We start from the raw sequence: 25,811 nt of genomic DNA on the forward strand, positions 1-25,811 counted from the left end.
CAGTGCTGCTCTTTAAACTCTCCAAACAGGGAACTTTGGCTGTGCCCGGAGGAATATCACTCTCTCAGCTCAAGCTATTGGCTGTCTGGTGTTCTCATTCCACCTTCCATTGGAAAGCATGATTGACTAGTCTACATCTGAAAATAACACTGTCACTACATTGTTTGACATAAGCAATTCTTTATCTACTATATGTATTTGGTACTGAAACCAGTCTTTTTTGCTACCTTGCCACAGCATTGAGAAAGGAAGTAGGCAGGCTTTAATGGAATAAAGAGTATTTGTAAATACCTGTGATTACATACGTACTCACATTAAATTAATTTGAATCCAGACATTTTGGCTTTGCAAATGCTTGTTAAATTAGTTCAATCAATCGATAACACTAAACAAAATACATCAAAGCATACAAGATTGCATTCAACTTTAAGTGAACAACAGTTTGGAAGTATAGTTTGGTATCAACAATTAGAATATAGAAAAAACAAATAAAATAGACACAATACAAACAAAATAGACCCATCTAATTAAAAAGTACTAGGTTAAAACTCCATAAAACTGCAATCACTGGATAATTACAAACATCTAAAAACTTCTTACATTATAAGATTAGAATTGCATATAAATTCATATTGAGTGTTATAAAAAGAATTCCCAATGGATAAAATCTATATAAAAAATAAGACGGGTCACAATCTAATATTAGATTTACACAAGCATACATGTCACTATGCTTTTAAGACCTAATCTTCAGGTGTATAAACCAAACATTCAGCAGAAAACTCCTTATTGCAAAGACAATTGGGCCCGAGGTGTCTGTTTTTAGAATCCCGTGTAATTTTTAAGTTTAAACAAACTGGGTGTATCCAGCACTTGCAATGTTAATACGCAATATAGAAAAAGGACATGTTCTTCTGTTTCTGGCACCATTTTACAAGCATGCAACAAAATCATCAAAATCACACATCAATGGGGAACTGGGGGTCAGATGAGTAATGGTGAAAATACCAATGGTGGAAAAGACCTTTACAGTTAAGTCACACATTTTTATCCATTCCTAAATCTTCGATAGATTCACATGCTGGATACTTCTCTGAAGCTTGCTCTCTAACCCAATCACCAAAGGTCCTTAGTGGCAAGCAGCCCAGATGAAATCTCAAATGCAAACTCTTTGCTATTGGTGGTAAAACCATAGCTGAAAATATTTCGAATTTGGGATTAGACTTAAAGGTCAGAAATTGACTGGCCAGAATCCTGCCTTTGTACTCAAGTACATTGGTCATTCGCATATTGCCAATTTGTAGGTTTTATAGTGGGTATCACTGCCTTACTTAGTCCCTTCCGGTGATCCCATAGATTGGACATGCCAAGTAACTTAAACCGAGTTGCCATATGTTTCATCTAGGGAATCTTTTTGCCACTTTTCATCAACAGCTCCTTCAGAGCCTCTTAATAATCAAGTAGCTGAGCATGGACTACAGTCATAACCACTACATCAAAGGCTTCAGTGAGGCAACATCAGCAATTCTTTTAATGCATACATCATAAAACAGGGGGACAAGTGGGGTACTATGGGAACTGAAACAAGAGACCTTATGAAATTAGTCTCTTCTACTAACAACGTATTAATGTCCGCACATATACATATCTCCGATCCAAAGAGCCCAGCACCTTGGGCTTTCAGCACAGTTACCCTACAAACCTGGGCTTTATTGGGTGCATCTGGGTCTGCTTAAAAAAAAACAAAGGACAGCTTTTGATCTCTGTACTATAAGCAGGTGCCTTTTGCTGAGTTGTGGCTCCCAACTGAACTCATCGTACATCCTAAAACTCAGATAGTCAAATCTGTGAATATGCTCAAGGGACTTTCCATCAACTTTGACTATAGAGTGTCTAGATCTACCCTTTTCAAACATCATAAATTTAGTCTATGCTGTGTTGGGTTCCAGTCCCCTGCATGCACACAGATTTAATAATGTACCTAGCAGTATATAAAGGCCTGCAGGGGTCTTAAATATCAGTAAGAAATTGTCAGCAAACAAAGAATGTGAATTTTCAACCCATTCAGACAAGACGAATCATTCCAACAATTAGCAAGATCATTTACCACCCTATTTATATACAGGGTAAATAATGTTGGTGCCAAAATGCACCCCTGGCGTACTCCACGCTGTATGGATATTCTGTCATTTAGCTCTCCGTATTTCCTCCGAAGGACCCGAGCGTAAATGGCTTCATGAATCCTGGCTATCAGACACCAGGTTAGAAGGGGCTACCATGCTTAACAGTACATTCCATAGGCTTTCTCGAGGTACAAGATCAAAAACTGATCTTAAATCAACAAAAGCAACATACAATTTCTGGTTGCTTAACAACACATATTTCCAGTTTAATAATGTGAACCTGAAAACTTGATCACATGTATTTGTTTTGGCATGGAAACTTGCCTGGAGAGATGAGAGAATACAGTTTGCATTCATCCAGGCCTGCAGTTTGTCCAATACTTGTCTTGAAATCTTTTTTGTGCAAATTATCGATGGAGCTAATGGGCCTGTGATACATCAGGCTAGAAGCATCACCTTTTTTTATTCACTGCAATAATCTCTGCACCCCTCCAAGAATCGGGAATTTCTCTCCCCCTGCAGCTACAGCGTTTGATATAATATTAATATGTGGTTCCCAGATTAGGGGCTCTGACTTAAACAGGTCACAAGGAATATGATCTGGGCAGGGATCTTTTGCTGATTGTAATCAGTTGATGGCCGTGCATGTTTCTTCAAGACTGAAAGCTAGTTCAACATCAGTAGTTGTATCATGGGAAAAAGTGTTTAATACTAATGACTGAGGTGTAATAGCAATAGTATCTTCTGAATAGAGTGCAGAGAAATGATAACCCACTTCTCTGGCTGAATGTGATAGCTAGGAGTACTAGTACTATCTAAACATCCGTGCAAAACGGTGTGCCAGAAGGAGTGGTTATCCTTGACACTACCAGCTGTCAGCAAGTCCTGCCAGTTTTTCTCAGTCCATTTGGTTTTTGCTTTAGCAAGTGTAGCTATATCCAAGCTGAGCTGCTGAAATGTCTGGGTGGCTACATTCCTTAATAGCCCACTTTAGATTGCTCCTTGCCAATTTACACTTGGCATTATACCATCTGTGCCCATTCCGGATAGCTGGAGACTTCTGGGTTGCCTCCTTATGACTTACTTGGCACAAGCTTATAAAGAATTCAGCATAAATAGCCACTAATGATGCAGGGGAAAGTGTGGCATTCTCATACCTATTAAAAAACTGGAAACACAACTGATAAATCCTAGAGTGCAATCCACAGTCTGCTAAAACCAGAGGCCATGTGATTCTTCTAAGATGACTTGTTAGAACTGGCTCCTGAGCCAAAGTAGAGCTGGTAGACAAACCTCTCTTGAGAGAATCACCAGTCGGAGAATAGAAGAATGGGTTGTGATTACTATCTGCTCAAAAGCCAAGTTCCATGTCACTAAGTAGTGGCTAGTCTTACATCTAGCAGGGTGTAATCAATAACAATCCTACAAGTTCCCCTTTTAGATGTAGGCTGTCTATCTGGGTTGGAATGAGTCCCTAAGCCCCTCCCAACTGCTAGGGAAGCAAGCTGCAGGGAGGCATTAAAGAAAACCTGTTGGACTTTACCAGACAAATAAGGATGCCTCAGAGCTCATCTTACTCCTCTATCAAGGTGTCAATTGAAGGAGATGGCGCAAATGAAACACTGAAACCCCCTCTGACCACAATTTTATCCTGCTGCTGATAAACACCTACTAGATCATCTAACAAAGCCAAAACGAATGAGTCAACCACAAAGAGGCCAATCTTGCATAAACAATAAATACAATCAATTTTAAACTGGAAGGAAACTTGAGCACCATTATATCAGTGAATCAATTTTTAGCTGCTTATGAGTACAGGCAATCTCATATGTTAATAAAATCATTAAACCACCAATCGTTCTCCCAGCATTTGACTTCAACCCTATAAGTTGAGTAACCATTAACATACATTTTATCCACTGCCCATGTCTCCTGGAGAACACACGTCATTTTTTCCAGTAAACGTGATCCAATCTGGGGCAGAATGTTTGGAGTTAATCCCTGCCAGTTAATCCATGACATCAGTCAAACCATCATATACATGAAGATGTGTTTAGTTTTCAGAATCATCAGAACGTGGCAAGGACTGGGAGGTAGAGTTCATAATAGGGGAGGTCGCTCTTTCTTCTGTTTCTCGGGCCTGTGCCTTCAACAGAATCAAAATTGCTAAGAATACGCAATGGCTCACCACATAACTGCCTTCGAGCCAGGCTTATATTAGTCATCAAGTTAGATGATGTCAAACTCCCCTTTCCCCCCACCCCCACAGTGGAAGTAACCCCTTTGACATCAGGACCATTCACCTGCCCCTCAAGACTCAGCAAGGAGATTTCTTTAGCACTTAGCCAATCAACCATTTCCAATACATCATGGCAATTTGAGATTGGTATGGTAACATTTCTTCTTAATCATTGATGGCCATTGTAAAAGGGCATGTTAGTTGGGGAATATTTTGGCGAGGGATGCTAACAGACCCTGTAGGCAGTAAACCTAGGGGCAAGAGAATAATATTTGAGTGCCCTTCTTTCCACTATACATCATCAACAATTTCAGCACCATAATAGGGTCCCTGAAATGAATGACTATACAATCCCCTGAACGATCCGGACTTCTCGTCCCAATCCACCTCACCCTGTGTGAAAAAAGAATATTGTGTGCTAACGAGAGTGGGAAATTTCTGTTTGTCACAAGCCAATGCAAACATCATGTGTTTCAGTCTGGCCTCCTCGTAATTTCAGGAGCACCAGACAATATTACTTCATATGGGCAGGATTCGATGACTGTTGCTTTCTGACGAGTGTCTTGTACTGTAGTTCTACGGCACTCGTTGCTGATTCCCTTCTGCCACATTTGAACCCCATTCTGATTCTTAACAGTAAGCGTAGTAGAAGCTGCTTGATTAATTTTAGTTGACGGTGAAAAGGAGGTAGGAGCAGGGCCCTTGCAAATGCATCTCCTGTCGGAACTTGTGATGGGCTTGTTAGAGTTGCATGGGGCATCATCTTCACAAGTTCCATGCCCCTGAAATATTGGTTTTAAAGTATTATTTGGGGGTTGTTCTATGATTTCAAGGCGTGCCAAAGTTGCTGTCAAGTCTGCACTCAAAATGGCTTTAACCTTATCATCTATCTCAGTTACCAATTGCATCAACCAAGTTTGTTGTAGGTCAAATCCATTACTACTAGGACCGATGTTGGCAGTTAATGGCTGGTCAGGAGCAGGGATATCAGGTAAAGAAGCGGCCTGCGTTAAACTTTGATTGTTTACTACGAATGACCCTTCTCCCTTTTTTCGCTGGGCGTTGAGGGTCAATACAGCAGGCCTGAAGGATAGGTGAGCCGTTTAAAGCACTGGTTAATGTAGCTGTAGCCCCGATTACAACACTTGGTCCCACTTCATCAACGTTGGTATCATCTGCTAGTTCGGATGAACAAAAAACGAGATAGAAGTGGCTCCCCTAAGGGCACCCCTGCCCCTAATAATAACCTTCTTTCTGCTAGATCAGGTTCTTTAGCTATAACCCCAATTGTCCTTTGCAGCATTAGGTAAATCTATGTAGGTTTGGAGGGAGGGGTAGCTAACAGAGGCCCAGCAGTGCTTTCCCTCTTCCCCATAATTCCTCACCTATTTACAGAAGGTTGACTTTAGAGGGGTGTCCCAGCCAAGCCTTGTCCGGCTGCGGGAGGGCACAGACTGGCCTGCCCTTGGCCCGGGCGCTTCCTGCGCTGCAGTCAGCGCGCCAGTAGTAGCCGGCCAGATGAGCCTCAGGTGTGTCCATGCACAGGGAGTTGTGCGGCTTGCAGTCCCCAGCAGCTACGGACACTGCCGCTGTAGCTATCCACATGGAGCAGCAGTATCCAGAGCATTCCTGCAACTGTGTGGAGGACAGCAGGGCAGCAGGAGGAATATCAGCGTATATCAGGATAGCAGACACGGACCTTCAAATTTGTTACTTTATCCATCATTGCTTCAAGACACCGCATTCCCATGTTAGACACACGTTTCATTGAAGAAATGGAAATTTGCACTATATTTCGCATTAGATTTTTCAAAAATGTGTCATTTTCAGCTTCACTGCCACTTGTTTCACGTGTTTATATAACTAACCACTGTTAGTAAAATAAATTTCACCTGCCCTTGTCTGCTTGATTTGGGGCATTGTTTTTGCTCCTAAACTGCTTCCGTGTTCCGGTTCTTCATTTCCTACTTTCCCTTATTTTCCTCTGATGCTTTACAATTTTTCCAGGCTAAGATACCTGTAGTGTATGTGAGGCACTAGCATCTTGGTATTGTATACTGGTCATGACAACTATACGGGTTGCCATTTTGCCATCAGTGGTAAAATGCCAAATTTTCATATTGGCTTTCCCATGTCAACCATTCTGCTCTACCAAGCCTGCTTCTTTATTAGGAAAATAAATATCATTTTTTTTATTCAGTTAGTGTATTCTTATTGATTTGATTCCTCATCTTTAACATTGTCTTTCAGGATTTGAGTTTTTCGTGAACAGATTTGCAGGCAATACAGTAGACTTTTTATCTGTGTGGGATAAAACCGCTGCTGCATGGCTGCTTTTGCTTTTCTTGTATCACCCTGTAGCCATTCAGTTCTCTTAAGATGATGCATGAACGGGGTTAGGGACACTCTTGCTCTGTGTTTTTTTGCTCGTGCTCAAGTGGGCGTACACATGTTGATTTATTCTTTGCATATTTTTTAGTGGATTACTTTAAAATCAATGGTACAGCCAAATTCAACAGAGTTTATTGGATCATATATTGTGAAAACAAATTTATAATCTTGTCTGTTATGCTGATATTCTCTAATATGTTAATAAACGGCCATATAACACGTAATGTATCCAGTTATTAAATAAATATGGATGTTCGTTTATATTAGTTTGAAGCTTCCTGGAACACTGAACATGCTTGCTAATTGCAATTTTTTGTGATTCTATTAGGCGCAGAAGGGCTCAGGGCTGTCCCTTGCACGTTTCCTTACCGTTTAACCTCACTTTCAATCCTGGCATATGGAAGTGTGATTTTGTGAAAATAATGACACACGTCTTGTACATATGAATGAGATTTTCCCCTCTAGACCGTTCGTTGCTTCTTCTGGAGGGTATATCCTGCCCCCTGAGCATTAGATAAGATTCCACAGAGAGTAACACGTTTCTGGCATGCCGTTAAGCTTAATTGACTTAAAATAAGAGAAAACGAATGTATATTTGGCTTGATTTTCTGTGAATTTTAGCTCTGCGCTCCAATGGACAGTTTTCTAAGGAAAACCCCTGGTCAGTTTAAGTGACCGTGTTTGGCTGTGCCGCTTGCCATTTTTGCGTTAAACGCGAGTGTGAAGTGACTCTGTAAATGGGTTGTTAAAGGTTGATCTGGTAATTCCATTATCGGCAACTGTTTTTGGGATTTATATGTTGGCCTGATAATTTGAGACATAATCGCGGAAACATTGTTTCAAGTCTGTATTGACGCAACCTTTGTCATTTAAACTATTCCTCCATTTGGTGAAATTGATTCTGACTGCCTAAAAGGAAACAGCACTGTGTGTAAACCACTGGTCTTATTTTATAAATAACTTTATCTGTTTCTTGGTATTCCCTCTTAGACATTGGTCCCCATTTGTGAGGAAGATAACCAGTCGCATGATATCATCAAGAAGCTGGAGAAAAGCTTACAGTTTTTGAGTCAGCACACAGCCCGAGTGGCCAGTAGAGCAGAAATGTTGGGAGCCATTCATCAGGTAACCATACATTTACCATCATGTACAATTTAGCTGCATTTGCTCCAGCTGCTCACTTGTGCTGTATTTCTTTCAACCTAGCTCCAAAGAGCTCTTTATTGAGAAAGTGTTTGCTTTTGATCCTTTTAGTGTGGATGTAGCCTGGTAGTTTGCGCTGCACTCCTCCTATTGGAGTGGGAGCGGGGCTGATTTGCATTAGGTTGTTCCCTGCGTGTGGTGGCACAGTGAACAAAAAAACAGTGGAATGTGGACTAGTGTTTTTACCAGTGGCTGGGAAGAATTTTCACTTCCAGAAACCATCCAGGTAGGAACCGCAAACCTGCCAGGTCCTTGCTCCTGATCATTCGAAGAATCCAGAGGCACTGTCTTTGTAATTAAAGATGCACAGTTCATGCCTCACTCGTTTGTGCACTTTATCCTTCCAAGAACAAATCGACATTTTTTTTCAATGAAATTGAAACACCCTCTTGTTCAATACCCTCTATGGGGCGAATATTCAACCCTTTTGAAGATTATTCATGCCTTCATGCTCTCCACCCCTTCCCGCCTCTTCACTCCAAAATTCCGTTTTGTCTGCGCTGCTCAGCCTTTTGATATACTTTACAGAAGGTATTCAATAATAGCCCCTAAATCAAATTACGATTTTACCATTGATCATTTAAGGGAAAGACATTTTATGCAAATTGTTAGATCTGGGGGTCTCTAGTTGGCAGGGTAGGTACCTCTGTCCAAGTAGGGACCCTTGCTTCTAGTCAGGGAAAGGGGGATACACTGTTAAGATAACCCCTGCTTACCCTCTAGGTAGCTTGGCCTGAGCAGTCTAGGCTATCAAAGGCAATGTGTAAAGTATTTGTACCAACACTCACAGTAACACAGTGAAAACACCACAGATTTACTCCACACCAGTTTTAGAAAAATAAGGTATCTTTACTAAAAACTTCACAAGACCAAATACTACAGACAAACCAACATATAATTCAAAAAGGTTACTTTAAAGATAGTTCAAGAGTTTGCAGAAAGTACTCCAGGATGTAAAAGTCAGTGTCTTGCACAATGCGACTCTCAATGCACAAAATGCGACACTTTCGTGCCCAACAGTACCTGTAGTTGCGATAAGGTTCCCAAAAGCTATAACAAGGAAGATGGCAAAGGCGATGCGATACTCCTGAGATCCTGGGGAGGCTTTGCAGCAGCCCTGCTTCACGCAGCAGAGGTGGATGCGCCGGCTCCGATCTGTAGGGGGAGGATGCGATGACTTTGGCTTTCGTTGCGTAGGTTTCTTAGGGGGAAGCTTCACGCACAGGTTCGATGCGACACTCTTCGATGTGGCACGATGCGCGGCGCAGCGTTGACTTCCGGCGCCGCAACTCTCGATGCGCCACGGAACGGGACTCTGCGTCGACGCACACGATGACTGGAGACTTTCACGCGCCGGCAGTGGTGCGGCTCGCAAACTGGTTCTGCGACGACCCTCGCAGCGTCAGGAATCTTCTCGCACCGGGACGATGCTCGACGCACTCGGCGATGCGGGGACTCCGGGTGCTGCGATGACGCCGCGATGAAATTCTCCTCGCACTCTCGTTCTCGCGACACGCAATCGGATGATGCGTTGGGTACCAGTTACTCTTTTTCACGCTTCTGCTTCCCAGCTCCCAAACACAGCAAAACAACCTCCTGAGGCCCCAAGACTGGGCAAGCACTCCAAGGCAGGTCAGAACTCCTTCAGCAGAGTTCCAGGGGAGCTGGTGGTGAAGTCCTTTTGTTCCTGGGACTTCTTAACAGGGAGCCAGCTCTTCTCAGGCCCTTGGAGATCAGAATCAAAAGAAGGGGACACAGCAAAGTCCTTCCCCTCTCCTTGGCAGTAAAGCAAAACAGCAAGCAGGCAGTCTTCTCCTCTTCAGTCCTTTTCAGCTTTCTCCTTGGCAGAGGTTTCTTCTTCGTTCCAAAGTGATCTAAAGTTTAGGTGTCTGGGGTCCTCTTCTTATACCCCTCCAAGTCTTTGTCTCTCTGTGTTTCAGTGGGGGGATTCCCCTGCTCAAACCGGTTCCTGGGTGTGCTCTGCCCTGGAGCACCTGGTTCCTTTCAGAGTGAGGGGCAGGGTCGTTAGACGCTCAGCAGGAGGTGGAGCCTTCTTTGTGCCAGCAGAGGCAGAGTCCTCAGCCTGGCCAGCAGGGGGTGGAGCCAGCTTTGTGCTGGCAGGGGCAGCCCTATTCAAACCCAGGGACTACTCCTCCCACCCATCTAAAGCAGATCTCCCTATTCACCCTGCTGCTGACTCATCCAGGCTCCTGGAGCCACCTAGCCCATCACATGACACCAGTCAGCCAACCAGCACACAGGCACACAGGAAGGTTAAACAGGAGAATAGCTACTTTCTAAAAAGTGCTATTCTCACACGGTGAATTTAAAAACCATATTGCTAAAAAGATGTATAATTAAATTCTGAACACAGAGATACCAAGCTTGGATTTTCTATCTTGCCCTTATGGGAAGATAGGCATGTAAACAGCCTTCCCCATTCTATCCTATGGGCAAGATAGCCTCTCAGCAGTTAAAAAACGTAAATGGCTGTAATTCACTACCAGGGCATGTTACACACCTCAGTACATGCCCTACCTTTCAGTTACACTGCACCCAGCCCAGGGGGGTACCCAGGGCCACCATAGGGATGCCTGACATGTACAGAAAGGGAAGGATAAGGCCTGGTCAGTGGGTGCACTGGCCAGGTCGACATGGCAGTCCTGGACTGCACATAGGCACTGCAAGCAGGCCTAAGACATCATTTTAGCGCTACTCCTGTGGGTGGCACAATCAGTGCTGCAGCCCACTAGTAGCATTTGAATCACCAGCCCTGGCACATGCAGTGCACTTTACTAGGGGCTAACAGGTGAAACAAATATACCAATCATGGATAACCAATCAATATAACAATTTACCAAGGGAGCACTTGCACTTTGACACTGATCAGCAGTGGCAAAGTGCCCAAAGCATCTAAACCAGCAAAAACGAAATCCAGCATAGCATCAAAAATACAGGAGGTAGAGGCAAAAAGTCAGGGGTAACCATGCCAAAGATGCCAGGTCTAACACAAATAATATACAGTGTTCCAATCCAAATACAGCCCCAATAGAACACTGGAAACCAGAGCATAAACCTATTGGCTCCACTAATAATTGTGAAAATTTGAGCCCGAATTGGCACGACTCAGTAGGAGTCAAATTAAATTTCATCGTAATCTTAACGATATTCTTGTCAATAAGTTTGATCAAGTATCCTCCCCTAAATTCGTAGGCGTAAAAGTATGGACGGCAAAAGCAGTTTATTTTATATCCTTAATAATAAGTCAATTTTGCTCTGTCTATGCCACTGCACACAAAATGAAATTTGAAATAGTTAAAGCTTGCAAAAGAGACACTCTCAAATGTGGCTTAACATAACTTTATATGAAGGGAGTGTGTTCAGTAGCTGCTGAAGTGTGATAGGGCGTGCTCGCAGCCAACCTGCTCCATCCATAGTAATCCTGAATGCCTCAACATGACACAAGTGAATGTATCTTCTACTGAAGACCGTAAGATTAGTCTGACCACCTAGTACTGCCTGGTGGGCCATGAAATGAGGAGAACTGAATTTTCTAGACCAATTCTGGTATGCGCACGCATTTCCATAATGGTGCCCAGCAGGGAGGCTGTCTGCGGCACATGTATCGCAGAGAAGAGGAACTTAATTTGCCACCCCCCGATTTCCCTGACTTTGCCTCCCTGTCCTTCCTGGTGGTGTGGATCGTCCTCAGACGTGCAACTGTGAACTGAACCAGGGACTCCAAAGACAGTAAAGATACGCCGGCTTAACACCCAGAAGGGAATAGGAGCAGCATCATGGCCTGGGCTTAGTTCCACAGCTCCCTCTGGAGTTTAGCGGTCCTGCCAGACACCAGCAGAGCTGTGCTCAACAAGCAGTGCACTGAGGAGCTCCCCATTGTTGGAAGAGGGGAGAGGAGATGAGCGAAATCGAAATGTCAAAGCTCTATTGATCTATACTAAGAAGGGCTGATGAGGGCACTGCTGGCCGTCGGGGGCCTGGTAGCCTCAAGAGCACAGAGACAATTGCTTGGGCTTTTCAGCAATTTGCATATAGTACATCATCTGAAGGCAGTCTGGGAAATTCCTAGCTAAAGACTTAATAAACAGAGGAGATAATTTAACTCACCTACCGTAGCACATCCACAAAATATCATAGAACTACTCATACAAACATTAAGCTGGCTCTTTGGAGAAATAATATGAAACACATGAGGGAGACGTGGTTACCTTATAGCCAAGGCATAGGTTCTCCCAGGGTCAGGGGTGGAAATTTCGAGCTAGGAGCAGCACTAAGAATCACTCTCACCTAGACAACCTAGAATGGGATATCTTCCTACAAGGAAGTCAGAGATGTGCATAATACAAAGGTACAAGTAGCAGGATGCCCATTTGTAATACTGTGCCAAAGCCCAGATTAGAGGCAAAATCTAGAAGAGCCTAAGCAGTGGCACTCTGGATATGGAGCAGCAGCCTTCACCCCAGGACAAGCTGGGCAAGCTCTGGAAACTAAAATCAACATGTGTTCTTAGACGTAAGCTTATTGCAAGATGACCAATGGAAGCAGTAACAACATTCATATGGTGGTCTATCAGGAGAAGTGGAAGAAATTGACTTGGTGGCAGATCTATAAAACTGGTTAGTAATAGAGGTGAGGTCTCAGGGACTCTGCAAGTTCTACACTCTAAAAAATACACACAAAGATGTCTGCTTCCACTTGCACATCCCAGACTGGTGGTGGCGCAGTTGCTACGTTAATGGGATTGAGACACAGGAACCAGTAGTTCGGAACCATATCAAATAGAAAATCAAGCAATCCCCATTTTCCCGGACTAGACTGCTTTGGTTTAGCAGAGGATAGAATCTTTTGTTGATGTCAGGGCAGCAGAGTTAGATATCTGTTGCTCTTTCCAGCAAAACAAACAAATGGCAAAACTCTTTTTTGCTGAACCAACAAATATCTCGGACTGGCTGGACAAACATAAAGCAGGAACAGCTGGAAAAGAATGGAACACACCTCACTCGTCAACAAGGCAAACACAATCTAAACACAAAGCCAATAAGCAAACATTGAGGAAACAAGCAGAAGATGGAAGCTCAGCGGGGGTGGAAGCAGTCAGTGTATTAAAATCTGACAGAGTTGCAAAGTGTGAAAAATTGGGTTTGACCAGGGGGTGAGCCCTGGTCAAATAGAAAACGCAATCCTTGGCAGGGTAAGGCACAAGTTAACCAAAATTGGCACAGAGAAGTCAGGCTAAACATAGAGGCAATGTGAGAAGTATTTGTGCAACACTTCTAGTTAGAAATATAGAGCAAAATGTAATAAATAAAGCAAGACCAAAACGACAAAGATCCTATCAGAGAGACACATGATTTTTTAAAGAATAAACTGTAAAATTGCACCTGAAAGCACAAAGCACCAACCACGAATATCTGGTTGCGCTGGACCAGGTCAAAGCCAAAATTGCATGCATCTATGATGGTGTGCAGATTGGATACAGTCCCAAGTTAGTTCTGCGGAAGGTTGACCGACCTTTTCAAGTTCACTCCAAGAGTCCTGTTCACATTGCAGGGGACTGCAAGGAGCTGGGAGAGCGTCAAAGGATGTTGTTGGTAAAGCACAAGGGGTTGACATCGTGGGCAGGGGTTGCTGGAGCTTGGTGGTCCCTGTGAGCGGCTGATGCTGCAGTGCAAAGAGTTGGGTTGGGGGAGCTTCGCTCTGATTTTTGGTGTGAGCGAGGAGAGCTTGGTGCAAACGGGCCCGTTGGTAGTCGCTTAGAGCCTCAAAGCTTGATTTCAGCACCTTTGAACCACACCAAGGTCCAGGACCTGAGAGGCACCACTAGAGGATCAGGAATTCACTGCAGCTGAGTGTGGAGGCTGGTTCGGGATGTTGGTGTGCCTTTTATGCCCCTGAGACTTGGATTAGGAGGCCAGCAGTTTAGATTTAGGGTAACTCTGGTGTCCTGGGTTGAAGGTGAAGTTACGGGCCCAGTTCTTCCTCCCCAGCCAAGAAAGCAGCAGTCCAGCAGAGTGCAGTCCTTGTAGCAGCACAGCAGTTATCCTTTTTGGCAGAGTATCTACAGGTCCAGAAGTGTACTGACGAGTTGGGGGTCTGAGATCCAGTATTTATACACAGTTTTGCCATTGAAGAGGTGGAAAGCTTCTCGAGGCATGCCTTTGAAGTCCACAAATGCCCTGCCTTCCTTGCCCTGGCTTCAGACTACAGGGGATATGGACATAGCCTATTCAAGTGTAAGTAGGGCTGGGCCCAGTTCCTCCAACCCACCCTGCCAGTGATGGCACATCCAGTCCTACCTAAGCTCCCTATTGTGTGTGGCTGTCTGGGAGAAATAAACAAAGCCCAACTGTCACCCACATCCATTCATGTGATCCAGAGAGAGGCTGAATGCACCAAATGGCTAAAGCAAGAAAATGGCAACTTTATGAAAGTGGCATTTTGAGAATTGCAATTTAAAATCTGACTGCACCATAAGTTAGGATTTTAAATTGTGATACCAGAGACATCAAACATGAGCTGGTATACCTATTTAACACTAAAGTTAAATGAGGTAACTTCAATGTTATCCTATGGGAGAGATAGGCCTTGCAGTGGTGAAAACATACATGTTCTACTTTTTAAATACACTGCACCCTGCTTCTCTGGGTTGTCCGGGGCTTACCCTAGGGGTGACTTTTTTCTATTAGAAAGAAAGCGTTTGGTCTTGCAAAAGGTTTACTTTGCCAGGTTTAAATGGCAGTTTTAACTGCACACACACAAGCTACAATGGCAGGCCTGAGGCATGTTTACAGGCTACTTAAGTGGGTGGTACTATCAGTGATGCAGACCTACTAGTAGTATTTAATTTACAGTCCCGGGGCACATGTAGAGCCTCTTTACTAGGGGCTTATAAGTAAATTCAATATGCCACATGGGTACCGTATAAGCCAATGTTACCATGTTGTGAGCAGAGACCGCAAACACTTTAGCACTGCTTAGCAGTGGTAAAGTGTGCAGAGTCCTAAAGCCAAGAAAAACAAATTCAGCAAAAAGTGGAGGGCAAAGGCAGAGAGTTTGGGAATGACCTTGTAGAAAGGGCTGAGTCCAAGACCTTGTCAAATGTCTTCCAGCTTAATTAAATTGGATTTGGTGGTGCTCACAGCGGTGAATTTTGACTGCTCTAAAGTAAAACCTAAAACAGCTCATGACCTCTGAATATTTTTATTATTTACTGAGCTAATGATTGGCTGGCGGCAATTTGGTGGCAGAATGGAGGGTCACCTACAAGGGTCCGACAACTTATGCTTCAGATCTGATGGTCATGTCAGTGATAGCCAGAAGGTACTGCAAGTACTGTTGAGATGGACCATATTCCCCTTCCATTCAGAATGATGGGGAGAGCAGTTAGGCTACACCCATCAAGTTTAAAGTTTATTTGGTAAAGCGATTTTGCTCACCTGTCATAGGGAATGGAAGTTGGGGATAGTTCAGTGTGGGGTATTATGCCACTGATGAAAGATGATGTCAACACTTAAAGCTGAAAGGTTTTGTGGGGTAGATGTAGAGGGTGAATATATGCAACCGGACTCTCCTGTGCCAGAGGATCACGCATATGAATATGTTCTGCAGTGTCTTTTACTGCAGAGGAGTCTCATATAGAGAAAGGACATTATCTCATTGTCTAGGGTAAACTTAACAGGATAGAAGTAGTTTTAGGTAGTATATAAGGCCCAAATACTTACAGCCTTCTATACCACTCTTTCTGATATATTAGCAAAGTGCCAGGAAACATTGGGGGAGACTGTAAATGTGTACTAGATACAGACCTGTACCATTCCCATTTAAATATAACCAGTGCACCCAGTTTACTGGGTTACAAGAATAATACAAGTATTCCTTAAAGGGAAAAGTGACTGGGAACACTGGGAACTTACTGGACATTGCTGGGTAATACGGTTGGTTAGAGTACTTTTACTACTTCTCAGTAAGAATTTATCAGATTTTATGTTACGAGGTTCTGGTTAATGTTTCGGTGCACCCAGAATAATTAGGATATCCCTTACCCAAGCACAGCTCTGTCTTAATGGGACTATTGTGGGGTAGACAACAGTCATCCATCACCATGTGGAGATTACAAAGCTTTGTACTCAAGAGTAGGACATTCATGGAGTCCCTGAGAAAGACACTCCAAAAGTACTTTAGGAACAATACATGACGGCTGACGTTCTAGTAGAATAGGAGCAAATCATCAGTCATGCCGAGCAGATGTGTATATATGTGTATTGGATATAATTTTTTGTCAAATCACAGAATAGTGAAAGTAATGCACATTGCCTCCTATGCAAAATTATAAAGGATAGAAAAATTATAAAATGTGGTAGCATACAAAAAGTATCTAAAAATAAATACAGTTCGATAAATTGCAGTTAGTAACTTTGCAAATTTGTTATGTTTGACACCTGCATGCAGATTAGAATGAGGGAGAATTTAATGCCATTCCTACAATTGAATGATGTTCTCGTTAATGTTATGTGCCTTTTCAATTGTCTCTTCTTTCTAAATGCATTCCTATGTGTGGCCCAATTAATATATGATTTTTTTTTAGGAGAGCCGTGTCAGTAAAGTGGTAGACGTGATGATACAACATGTGGAAAATCTGAAACGAATGTATGCCAAGGAGCATGCAGAACTGGAGGAATTGAAATTGGTTCTTCTTCAGAATGAAAAGTCATTTGGCTCTGCAGGAGATGAAGGTATTGTTTTGTGGCAGAACATTAATGTTTTGTTGAAAGTAATTGTATGGTTGTTGCTTAGAAGATGGAAATCTGTGTTGGAATAATGTATGTTTCCTATGCTTATGTAGACATTGGGCTTGATGGGGTGTGAGACTTGTGTGTACTTCCTTGACTGCCAATACTATTTTCTAATGCAAAGATGGCGTACGACCTTTGTAGTCTTTTGACATGTTTAGTGGAGCCTTTCTGGTTAGTACCCCTAAAATGTCAAAGGATCAAAAAATGTATACCCATTGTAGCGACTCCTTTCAACCTTCTCAGGTAGGCATGTCAGATTCTTAATGAGTACTTAGCCTAAGTTTATCAGCTTTATTTATTATTTGTTCATTTTTAGGAAAGGAACAAGGTGACCATGTCAGAACCTTGTGTAGTTCCCAGTACAGTATTCGGAGGGTGGTGTAGGTCTATAACGAAATGCATTAGTACAGTTGCTTTTGATCTAAACTGTGGAGTAAGGGGTTGCTGGGTGTTAAAATGGTACACCACTGTAGGAAAGTAGGAGCTGTTTTTGACTAGTCTGTCTGGGATCCTGCTAATCAGGACTCCAGTCTCTCTGCTTTTTCCCTTAAATTGTTGTGTTTAGTAGTTAGGTACATCCCAGATTGGATAATGGGGTACCCTTATCAGTCCCTAGTATATGGTACTAAGGTACCCAGGACATAGGTACCCCAGAGGTCCCCCATGGGCTGAAGCATACATTGTCACCCATGGGAAACCATTCAAAATGGAACTACAGGCCTGCCACTGCAGCCTGTGTAAGATGGTGCTAGCATTAAAGATATAGGTTTCCTATATCCAGGGTCACTGCACTTAAAACCTATAAGTCACCCCTATAGCAGGCCTTTGCAAACCTGAAGGCAGGGTGCTTGGTTCTAAGTGTGAGGGTGCCTCTGTATGGGCAGGAAACCCTTCCAGCCCATGGAGTCCATTCTCCCGGGTTGTAAGTGAAGCTCTTTAGAGGGGCATCGCGTAATTACACGAGGACCATCTCGAAACTGGCTGCAATTAATCCTATCCTGTTTGGTATCAAACATGTTGGAATCATACCCCCACACTGTAAACGGTGTGGAGGTATGATTCTAAGCAAGCACTGGAAGAGCCCTTCGTTAGGCTCTGTGTTCCCGGTGCCAGCCTTCTAGACCCGGACACCATAGAATGGTTGCTGCCGATAAGAGACTCGATTCTGCCCTCCTGCTTCTGATCCAGGCTCGAGCAGGGGACGGCAGAACAATAGGCATCCTGTCACAGAGAGGTGTGAGCACCTCCCAGACAGGATTTAGTGTATTGGGGTTAGGGGGGTGTACTTGCCAGTGCCATTCAGTCTGCATGAGGGGCACATTTGGTGTCCCCATGCATAGTCCAGTTCAAACCAGCTTTGGGAGCCGTTGACTTCCACTCTGGTGCGAAACTGGACAAAGGACATGGGAGTACCCTCCCCCTTGTCAAGACCTTCCCATGGGAGGGTCCCCTGAATCGTCCCAACCCTTTCCTAAGGGTACTGAAGGGCTTACCTGTGGGTGGGTCCCTAGATTCATCGTGGTGCAATATTCAGATCAGACAACACCACTTCTTCTACCATCTGGGCACTCTGGACTTCGTTTGAGCTCGACTTTGCCTCCCTTCCAGTCTGTTGCATCGTCTGTGCACCATACATGAACCTACCAAGATCTGTGGGCATCAAAGACACCTGAAGGAATCTCCCTTGAAGTGAAGGAGTCACTTCCCTGCATTAGCAGGCACAGCAACTAAGTCGATAGGTCTGTTGATCCTGAGCTCCTCCGGACTCCGAAAGGTTCTGCAACACAGGTGGTGGTTCTCCACAGCTCTCGAGGCCTGCCCTGCCTTTTCCCCGCGTTCGAGGCCAGTATGCCTCCTGGGGGTTGCAATAACCGAACCCCTGTACACCGCGTCAACTTGCCATTGCAAAGGCTTGTTGGCTTCCTTGCAAGAAGATCTTCAGGCTCCAAGTAGCCCGAACCTCGAGCATCACCAGTGACCAGACTATTCAGCCACACTGCATCGTGTGCATTGTGGCCTGCATCTTTAGGTGAGCTGCTTGAGGTGCTCTGTGACTCCAGTGCCTCCAGCCTGTGGGTCCATTTGAGGGTCACTTTTGTTTCTTTTGGGCTCCCCCGATTGCTTGTGGCCTTCCCCGACTCCACTGCTTGGGGTGAGTCCCCTGGAGCTTGCTAGTCCCGACATTGCACCTCCTTCGACTCGTGTTGGTTGCATTTGCCAAGGCTTGTTGGTGCTCCCACCAGACACCGACACCTCAGCACTCGACATCCGACATGGGGCAGCTTGTGCATGGCTCCTGGTCTTCCTCAGCATCGCCTGGTACTCACAGATGCAGAGTCAAGATCATCGTCCGGTCTCCTGCAGCAACCAACATCGGAGGTCATTCATCTTCCAAGTCTCCTGGTCACTCCTGAGTGACATAGACTCTGTCACCTCTGCTTTCGGGTGCCTCTCAACTAGAATCCATCTTCGGATTCCACCAGACACTTTCTCCTTTGTCAGCAGCAGCACTTTCTTGAAGTCCTTCCTTTGGGTTTGACTGCGGTTTCCGACACCACTTCACACCTATGCACCCGGCCTTCCTGGTGTAGGTAACTTGGATACTAGGGTATCCATGGGTGGGGTGGCTCTCCAACCTTCTGTATTTCACAGGGTTCTTCATGGTCCACTGGCAGGGTGCTCTTTCTTAAAAACTCCAACCTCGACATACACGTTGATTTGTACGGAGCACGCGGTCGGGTTCCCACACTGCACATGCTCACCGTGGGGTTCCTAGTCATTCACCTTGGGTGGTTCCTTGGATCCCCAGCACTTCTACATCCTCTCGACATTATCTTGACCCGAGTCGTGGTTCTTTTACCACTTTCTTAGTATATGGTTTGGTCCCACCCCTAGGGCCCACTGTGTATTTTGTGCTATTTACTGTATTTCTATGTAAAGTATTGTGTGCATTGTGTTTATCTCTGGATAGGAGATATCTAAATGTGTTGGAGATTATTATGTAATAAATACATATTTTTATAAATACCGTGTGTGGTTCTTTTTCACTTAATCTATACTATAAGATTGCATTCTGGTAAAAACAAGCTGCTTTACATTCCTTCTGGACTAAGCCTGAAGGCTGCTGCCCACAGCTAACACTTAGAGAGCTTTCTAAGGTTGTCTAAGACCTCTTAAATCACCATAAGGGTTGTCTGAACTGGTGCAAGGTGCTCACTTACATTAGTGGGCATCATATACCAGGCCAGCTTCTCAAAATCACTTAGATGAAAACAACTCAAGAAAAATAGACACTAGAAAGGCTGACAAAGGTAAATAATTTAATGTGTTTCCTACCAATCAGAGCTACAAAAATGCCCCATCTTGTAACTTTGTGAATGCACAATATATGTCCTTGAATCATTCATCTCCAATAACATTCATTTGTGGTAAAAAATCTATATTCAGACATTTACTCAACATTTAGACCAGGGTAAATCATAGCCAAATTCATATTACAATGTAATAAATAAAATGTAACTTTAAATATATTCAAAACTGTCAAACATATCCACTAAGCTGGCCACAGTTCCTATTAATGCAACAAGCAAACATAGAAACACAGCTGGGTTCCAATCTCACAGAAAACAATATTGCTGTGAATTAGTTGTCACACTACAGACAATTACAAAAATTAGAGAAGACTGCAAAGTCATTAGGTTTTTAGGCCTTTTGGCTTCGCCAGTGCAAGATTTTCTGACTGCCCCCAATTTTTTTACCTTCTTTCCTTTCTTCTTTTTCTCTGCTGTTTTCTGTTTTCCCGATTCTTTCCTACTTTTTTAATATAATATTTTGATTGTGACAGTTTAATGAATAGTTAAATTTTTTTAGAAGTAAAACTTTAGAGGTAGAAAGTTGGATATTATAAGTGTTGCTGTAATAATATAACAAATGATATCCCTCTCCAGCTAATTGTGCTGTGAGAAGTAGGTTATATATCCCACCAAACCTTATATCCCTGGCCCTACTGAAGCCTATGAATGATATGCATATAGATCTGCCTACCATGTATATGTGGATAAATACATAAACGTGGTGAGTATTGAAATCTCAGCAACATGTTTTGGTGCTATAAAAATTAATACATTGACCACCTTGAATAAAAAAAAAAAAAAGTAAAGTTCTTAAAGACAAGCTTGAGCGAATGAACTAAAGACATTTCCATCCTGGAGTGTTTGGCTTCTTCTTTTGCCCACCACTGAGTATCCATTAGTGAACAATATGCTGTACATATTATGTGCCTTCATCACACATCATGAATAAACTAAATGCACTTGAGCAAATAGTTTAAAACATGTGATTGAAAAAGTGAAGAGCATAGCTGAAAAAGAGAAGCACGCAATAAATGTCGTTCGGTACGGCATTGTTCAGTAGGGTTTTTAAACCTTGTTCTTTTTTATCACTCTACAGATGAGGCACTAAACAAGAAACTTCCCAGCTCCATCCATTCCAAGGTATGGGAATGATTTGTATCCTTATTGTCAGTTTGTGATCTGTGTACAGTTTGTAACTCAGTAAAGGATGTTGCCTGATGTATAAATTATTTACTCGACATGAAGCTCTTTCTCTTTCGAAATGATTAGACAGAGTGAGACAATTATTTGAAGTGGTTTTCTCAAAGTTGTTGGATTTCTTCCGAGACCCACTTTTGGTAATTTATTTTAAGGATCAATTGAGCACTGAGGCAGAGTAGAAACAAATTAATTGTTTTGGTCTGTTTCTGTGGTAGCCCTTCTGACAACTGCTATAAATAGTTACTGTCAAATCAAATTATATTTTAATTGCTAAAACTTCACTAGGACTCTTCATTTTGAGTCTAAACTATAATAACACTACAATTACAGCAGACAATAATAGCTGAACATCTAAGAACATTCAAAAAACATTGTGAACCCTTGTGAACAGTCTGTTATTGTCTGAGGAGCTTAAATTAAGTTTTGTAAATCATAGGCATTTATGATATTGTTCAGCAAAACCATATTTCTTAAGAATCTGGCCTGTGCTTGTCTCAGCATAGGGCATACAGTTAGAATATGGTCAAGATCCTGAATGGTATAGGTGCAATAGGGGTCATTCTATTCAACAATATTTATCGTGTACAGTTTTTCCAAATTAACTTTTAGCAGTAGAACATCCGTACAAAGATCAATAGAAACACTTTCTCATGGTATGATCACTAAGTTTTTGTTTTTTTAACTGGAGTTGGCAGTTGTTGTCAACCACCAATTTCAAACTATTCCACAGCGAACAATACTTTCTCCTAATAATATAACTGTATTCTTTAAAATATGTTCTTAAAACCTTCTTGATCTAGGTTGTAGTAGGCCAATTTATAAAGTCGCTGAATTTCTAATTAAAACAGTTCAATGCGAAAACATATTTTTATAACAAATAGCTTGTACATGTGTTGCCCCAATTTAGATTAATTATTATTTATTTTTTTAGAGTATCCAGAGAAACGTCTTTTGGCTGAATTCCCTCATCACATCATGAGGGAATAGTTGTTCAGCAAGATTTTGTGAAAGTACTCATAATGCCCAATTCCAAGCATATTACCTCTCTACAGAGATTGTAACTAATGGAAATAAAAATATTAAAAAACTTTTTCTGTTCTATCTAAGAATAATTGCTTATCCAAAGGGATATATTTGATCCTATGCATGTGTTGGATATATTAGCAATAAAAACATTCAATACATACTTTCAAAGCTGTTTCTTGCCGGTTGCATTTTAAGGTGCATTTAAACCTGCACTGTTTGACCTCACCTGATGTGCAGGTTGTAAGAGCTTTTCAGAAAGGGCTGTATCTGGATAAATGTAGTATTTTGAGCTAAAAACCAACGATATTTTCTTCTTTTTCTGTTATGTGGAGACAATCATGATTTTGCTCTAAGCTAGGTTTCTTTAAAATAAAATGCTTTGTGAATAGCTGTTTAGTCCATTGAGGCCACTTTGAAACTCAATTGGTGGTTGATTGAGTACCAGAACATCATCTGCATAAAGGACAGTATTTAATGCACTGTCTTGCATTACCAGAGGAAACTGACATAATATTTTGGAAAATGGAAGGGAGGTGAAAAATGTACAAGCAGAAAAGCAATGGGGCCAATATACATCTGTGAATGTGATCATTCGGTGTATGTATTCTTTTGGATAGGCCATCCAGTGATCTAATTAGCATGGATAGAAAGTAATTTGTATGCACCTTAATGTTAAGAGCGGCCAACTTGTGCAACAATGTTGGTCTGCCCTCTAAATCAAAACCAGTAGAATAATCTCAAAATACTAAATATGTAAACTGGCCCTTATGCAATACTTATTTATCTGCAATGAAACTTAGGGTTGATAGGTTATGTAAGCAAGAAGAATAAGATCTAAATCCTGCCTGTTTCCGAGGAAATATATTATTTGATGACTCTCAGTAAATTAGATAGACCAGATTACTTTTGTGAATAATTTCCCAAGACCACCTAATAGGGTTCTTTGTCTGTAGTTTCTTGGATCCTCTTTTGCACCCTCTTTTTTTAATGGTACCAGTATGCTGCCCCTTCAGGTACTAGATGGTATTTCTGTTGGCAAGCACTCTTTAAAAAACAGAAGTAAGTAAATTACTCTATTTTTCCCAATATTGTATTAGGATAGCAATTGGTAATTTATCTTGTTCTTAAGAATTTGTTTTTCTAAAACATTTAATAAGGGACCTGGTTTTTGGCAGAAGGGGGGCTGACGCCACTAAATTGTGTGGCAAATTGGACTTGAAGGGCAGTGATGGCTAAACACTTATAAGATGAGCATAGCATTTATTTATAGAACTATAACAGACATCTTTTGAAATTGTGATATTATTTCGTTTAACCTCATGCCCATTTTATCTGCAACAAAAGAGTATTTTGGGGAATTCTTCAATTTGGATGCCTCAGATAAGACGTACCGATATCTTTAGTTTCTTACATTTCCAAATATACATATAATAGTTAACAGATGGTTTGGTGATGGTTTAGTTATGAATGACAAGGAAATTACATACATCTGGCAATACCCAGTGTAATGCTAATATTTATGTAGTACCTTTACATCCACAATTTCACCTGTAGTGACCACTGTTCTAACTCTTTTGCTCTCTAACTCTGGTTTTCAGACTCCTGAATGATTGGGTGAGAAAAAATAAGTGATTCCCCTTTCATGACACTTCCAGACAAGGGCAGTGGGATCCTTGATCACTAAAGAACTCCAAGTGTGCGAATGGTTGTAAGCATCCTGAAAGCGGGAAAAGGATGGGCCTTTAAGTAGTGTGGTAAATTGGTGAATTCTTGGAACCAAATATTAGAATCCCCTGATTCAAACACTCCAGAAATGTTGATACTTCTACTACATACTGTAGGCAAAGATGTTGAATTATTACAAACGTTATGTAATTGCTGTAAATAGAACATAGTGCCTCGACTTCAACATTGAGATTAATAAGGAATGAAGACCTCTGCAATATATCTAATGTGCATAAAGTATAATTATGGTGTTCACATTAACTCATTAACACTGTGCAAGAATACATTTAAATGCACATACAGATATTCCAGGGCAACAGCATCATTTAATTTTTAAAACCTTTTTCTTTTAGCTAAAATAATGGTAAAATATATGCACACTTATATGCCTAACAGGAGATCTAATGGTCATTGAAAACTCCTCAGCATGTAAATAACTGTTACCTCATAGATAATTACAGCTGGTGACTATTAACATTAAATAATAGTGCTTTCAAAATTAGAAACAATAAAAATATATGGCACAAATAGATGGTCAGGATCGCTTGTCCTCTCACCATGCACCCTAGATCAGGGGAGTGCCAACATTTTGGCAGCACAATTCTAAACTGGCCTCTTCCTTTTCCTGGTCCTCAAATTTCAAGAAATAGCCTTCCCTCTCGATGTCCTGCTTTAAACCTGTTATCCTAGCACTCCTCTCATCAAGACTCACTTATTGTAATGCTACCTAGCATGCCCTTCTGCCATTTGTGATCAAACCTCTACAGCATATCTAAAACATGACTGTTCACATGATTCTGGGGTTAACTCTCATTGCAAGTAAATCTCAACATCTGTTGTATTTCGATTGGCTTCCCTTATATAACCTTATCACCTTTAGGACACTGTGCACATGTTAAGAAACTTTTTATCATCTCGGACCTCTCTTTATTTTTAACATTTGAAATGCTACGCTCTATCTGGTACTCCTTGTTCTTCTGATGCACAATTAATTACAATCCCTCATAGCAAATGGTCTTGATGAGTTGACAGATCTTTCAGTTAATTAGCTGCTTCCATTACTCATCCCGAAGTTCCCCTCTCATTTTGTTTGCCGGAAAAACATTAAAACATGGTTATTTTTCTCCTTCACTTCTTTGTAATTATCATTGGTTGCTGTAATTGGATTGACAGTGGATAAGTCCACAAGGTCACTGTTGTACTGTATTAGGTCCACTCATTCAAGAGTGGGCCTGCTCCTCAGTGGCATGCAGCGCAATACAACCTATGTACAAGCAGGTCAGGTGGCACCTCAATCTGTGCCCTGTTCCAAATTTGAAACAGGTGCCGTGGTGTGTGCATTTGTATTTCCGAAATAAAGAATAATCTGTCCCTACTTTACTTCTGAAGTGGCATGCCTTCATAATTTCCCAGAAGAATTTCCCTCAAAGTGTCAGCACGTGTTGACTTCCTAAGAAGTGCACACTGTTAAATGGGTCAAGTAGCGTAAAGCTACAGAGCTCGTTCTAAGATGCTCCCTTTCCTCAGTCAAAAGCAGAAGTCCTACCGAACTGTCCCTGTGCCCAATACAAAAAGCCAAAGTTACACCGCTAACAGGTCACATGGTAAGTTATTCCGTGACACCTCCTTTGAATAACTTTCCACAGACTCCAATTAATTTGAAGTCTTCCTTTTCGCCCTTGGTTCCCAGGTTTCACCAGGCACAGAAGGTGTCCTCCCTTCTCTCTGTTCAAGTTCT

The 25,811-nt window shown here is 42.1% G+C and overlaps 1 protein-coding gene across 7 annotated transcripts in view; it reads left to right on the forward strand.

Annotated features, from left to right (window-relative positions):
* IRAG2 (inositol 1,4,5-triphosphate receptor associated 2) overlaps positions 1-25,811 on the forward strand; it is a 1,211,571-nt gene that overhangs the window by 1,071,455 nt on the left and 114,305 nt on the right. For all 7 annotated transcript variants that reach the window (XM_085652757.1, XM_085652760.1, XM_085652761.1 and 4 more), the window contains 3 exons: positions 7,744-7,878; positions 16,562-16,709; positions 21,219-21,262. In XM_085652757.1, coding sequence (XP_085508883.1) covers positions 7,744-7,878; positions 16,562-16,709; positions 21,219-21,262 — 327 coding nt within the window. The remainder of the gene's footprint in view (positions 1-7,743; positions 7,879-16,561; positions 16,710-21,218; positions 21,263-25,811) is intronic.

The sequence above is a fragment of the Triturus cristatus genome, chromosome 4_1 (assembly GCF_964204655.1).
Source record: "Triturus cristatus chromosome 4_1, aTriCri1.1, whole genome shotgun sequence".
Taxonomy (NCBI): domain Eukaryota; kingdom Metazoa; phylum Chordata; class Amphibia; order Caudata; family Salamandridae; genus Triturus; species Triturus cristatus.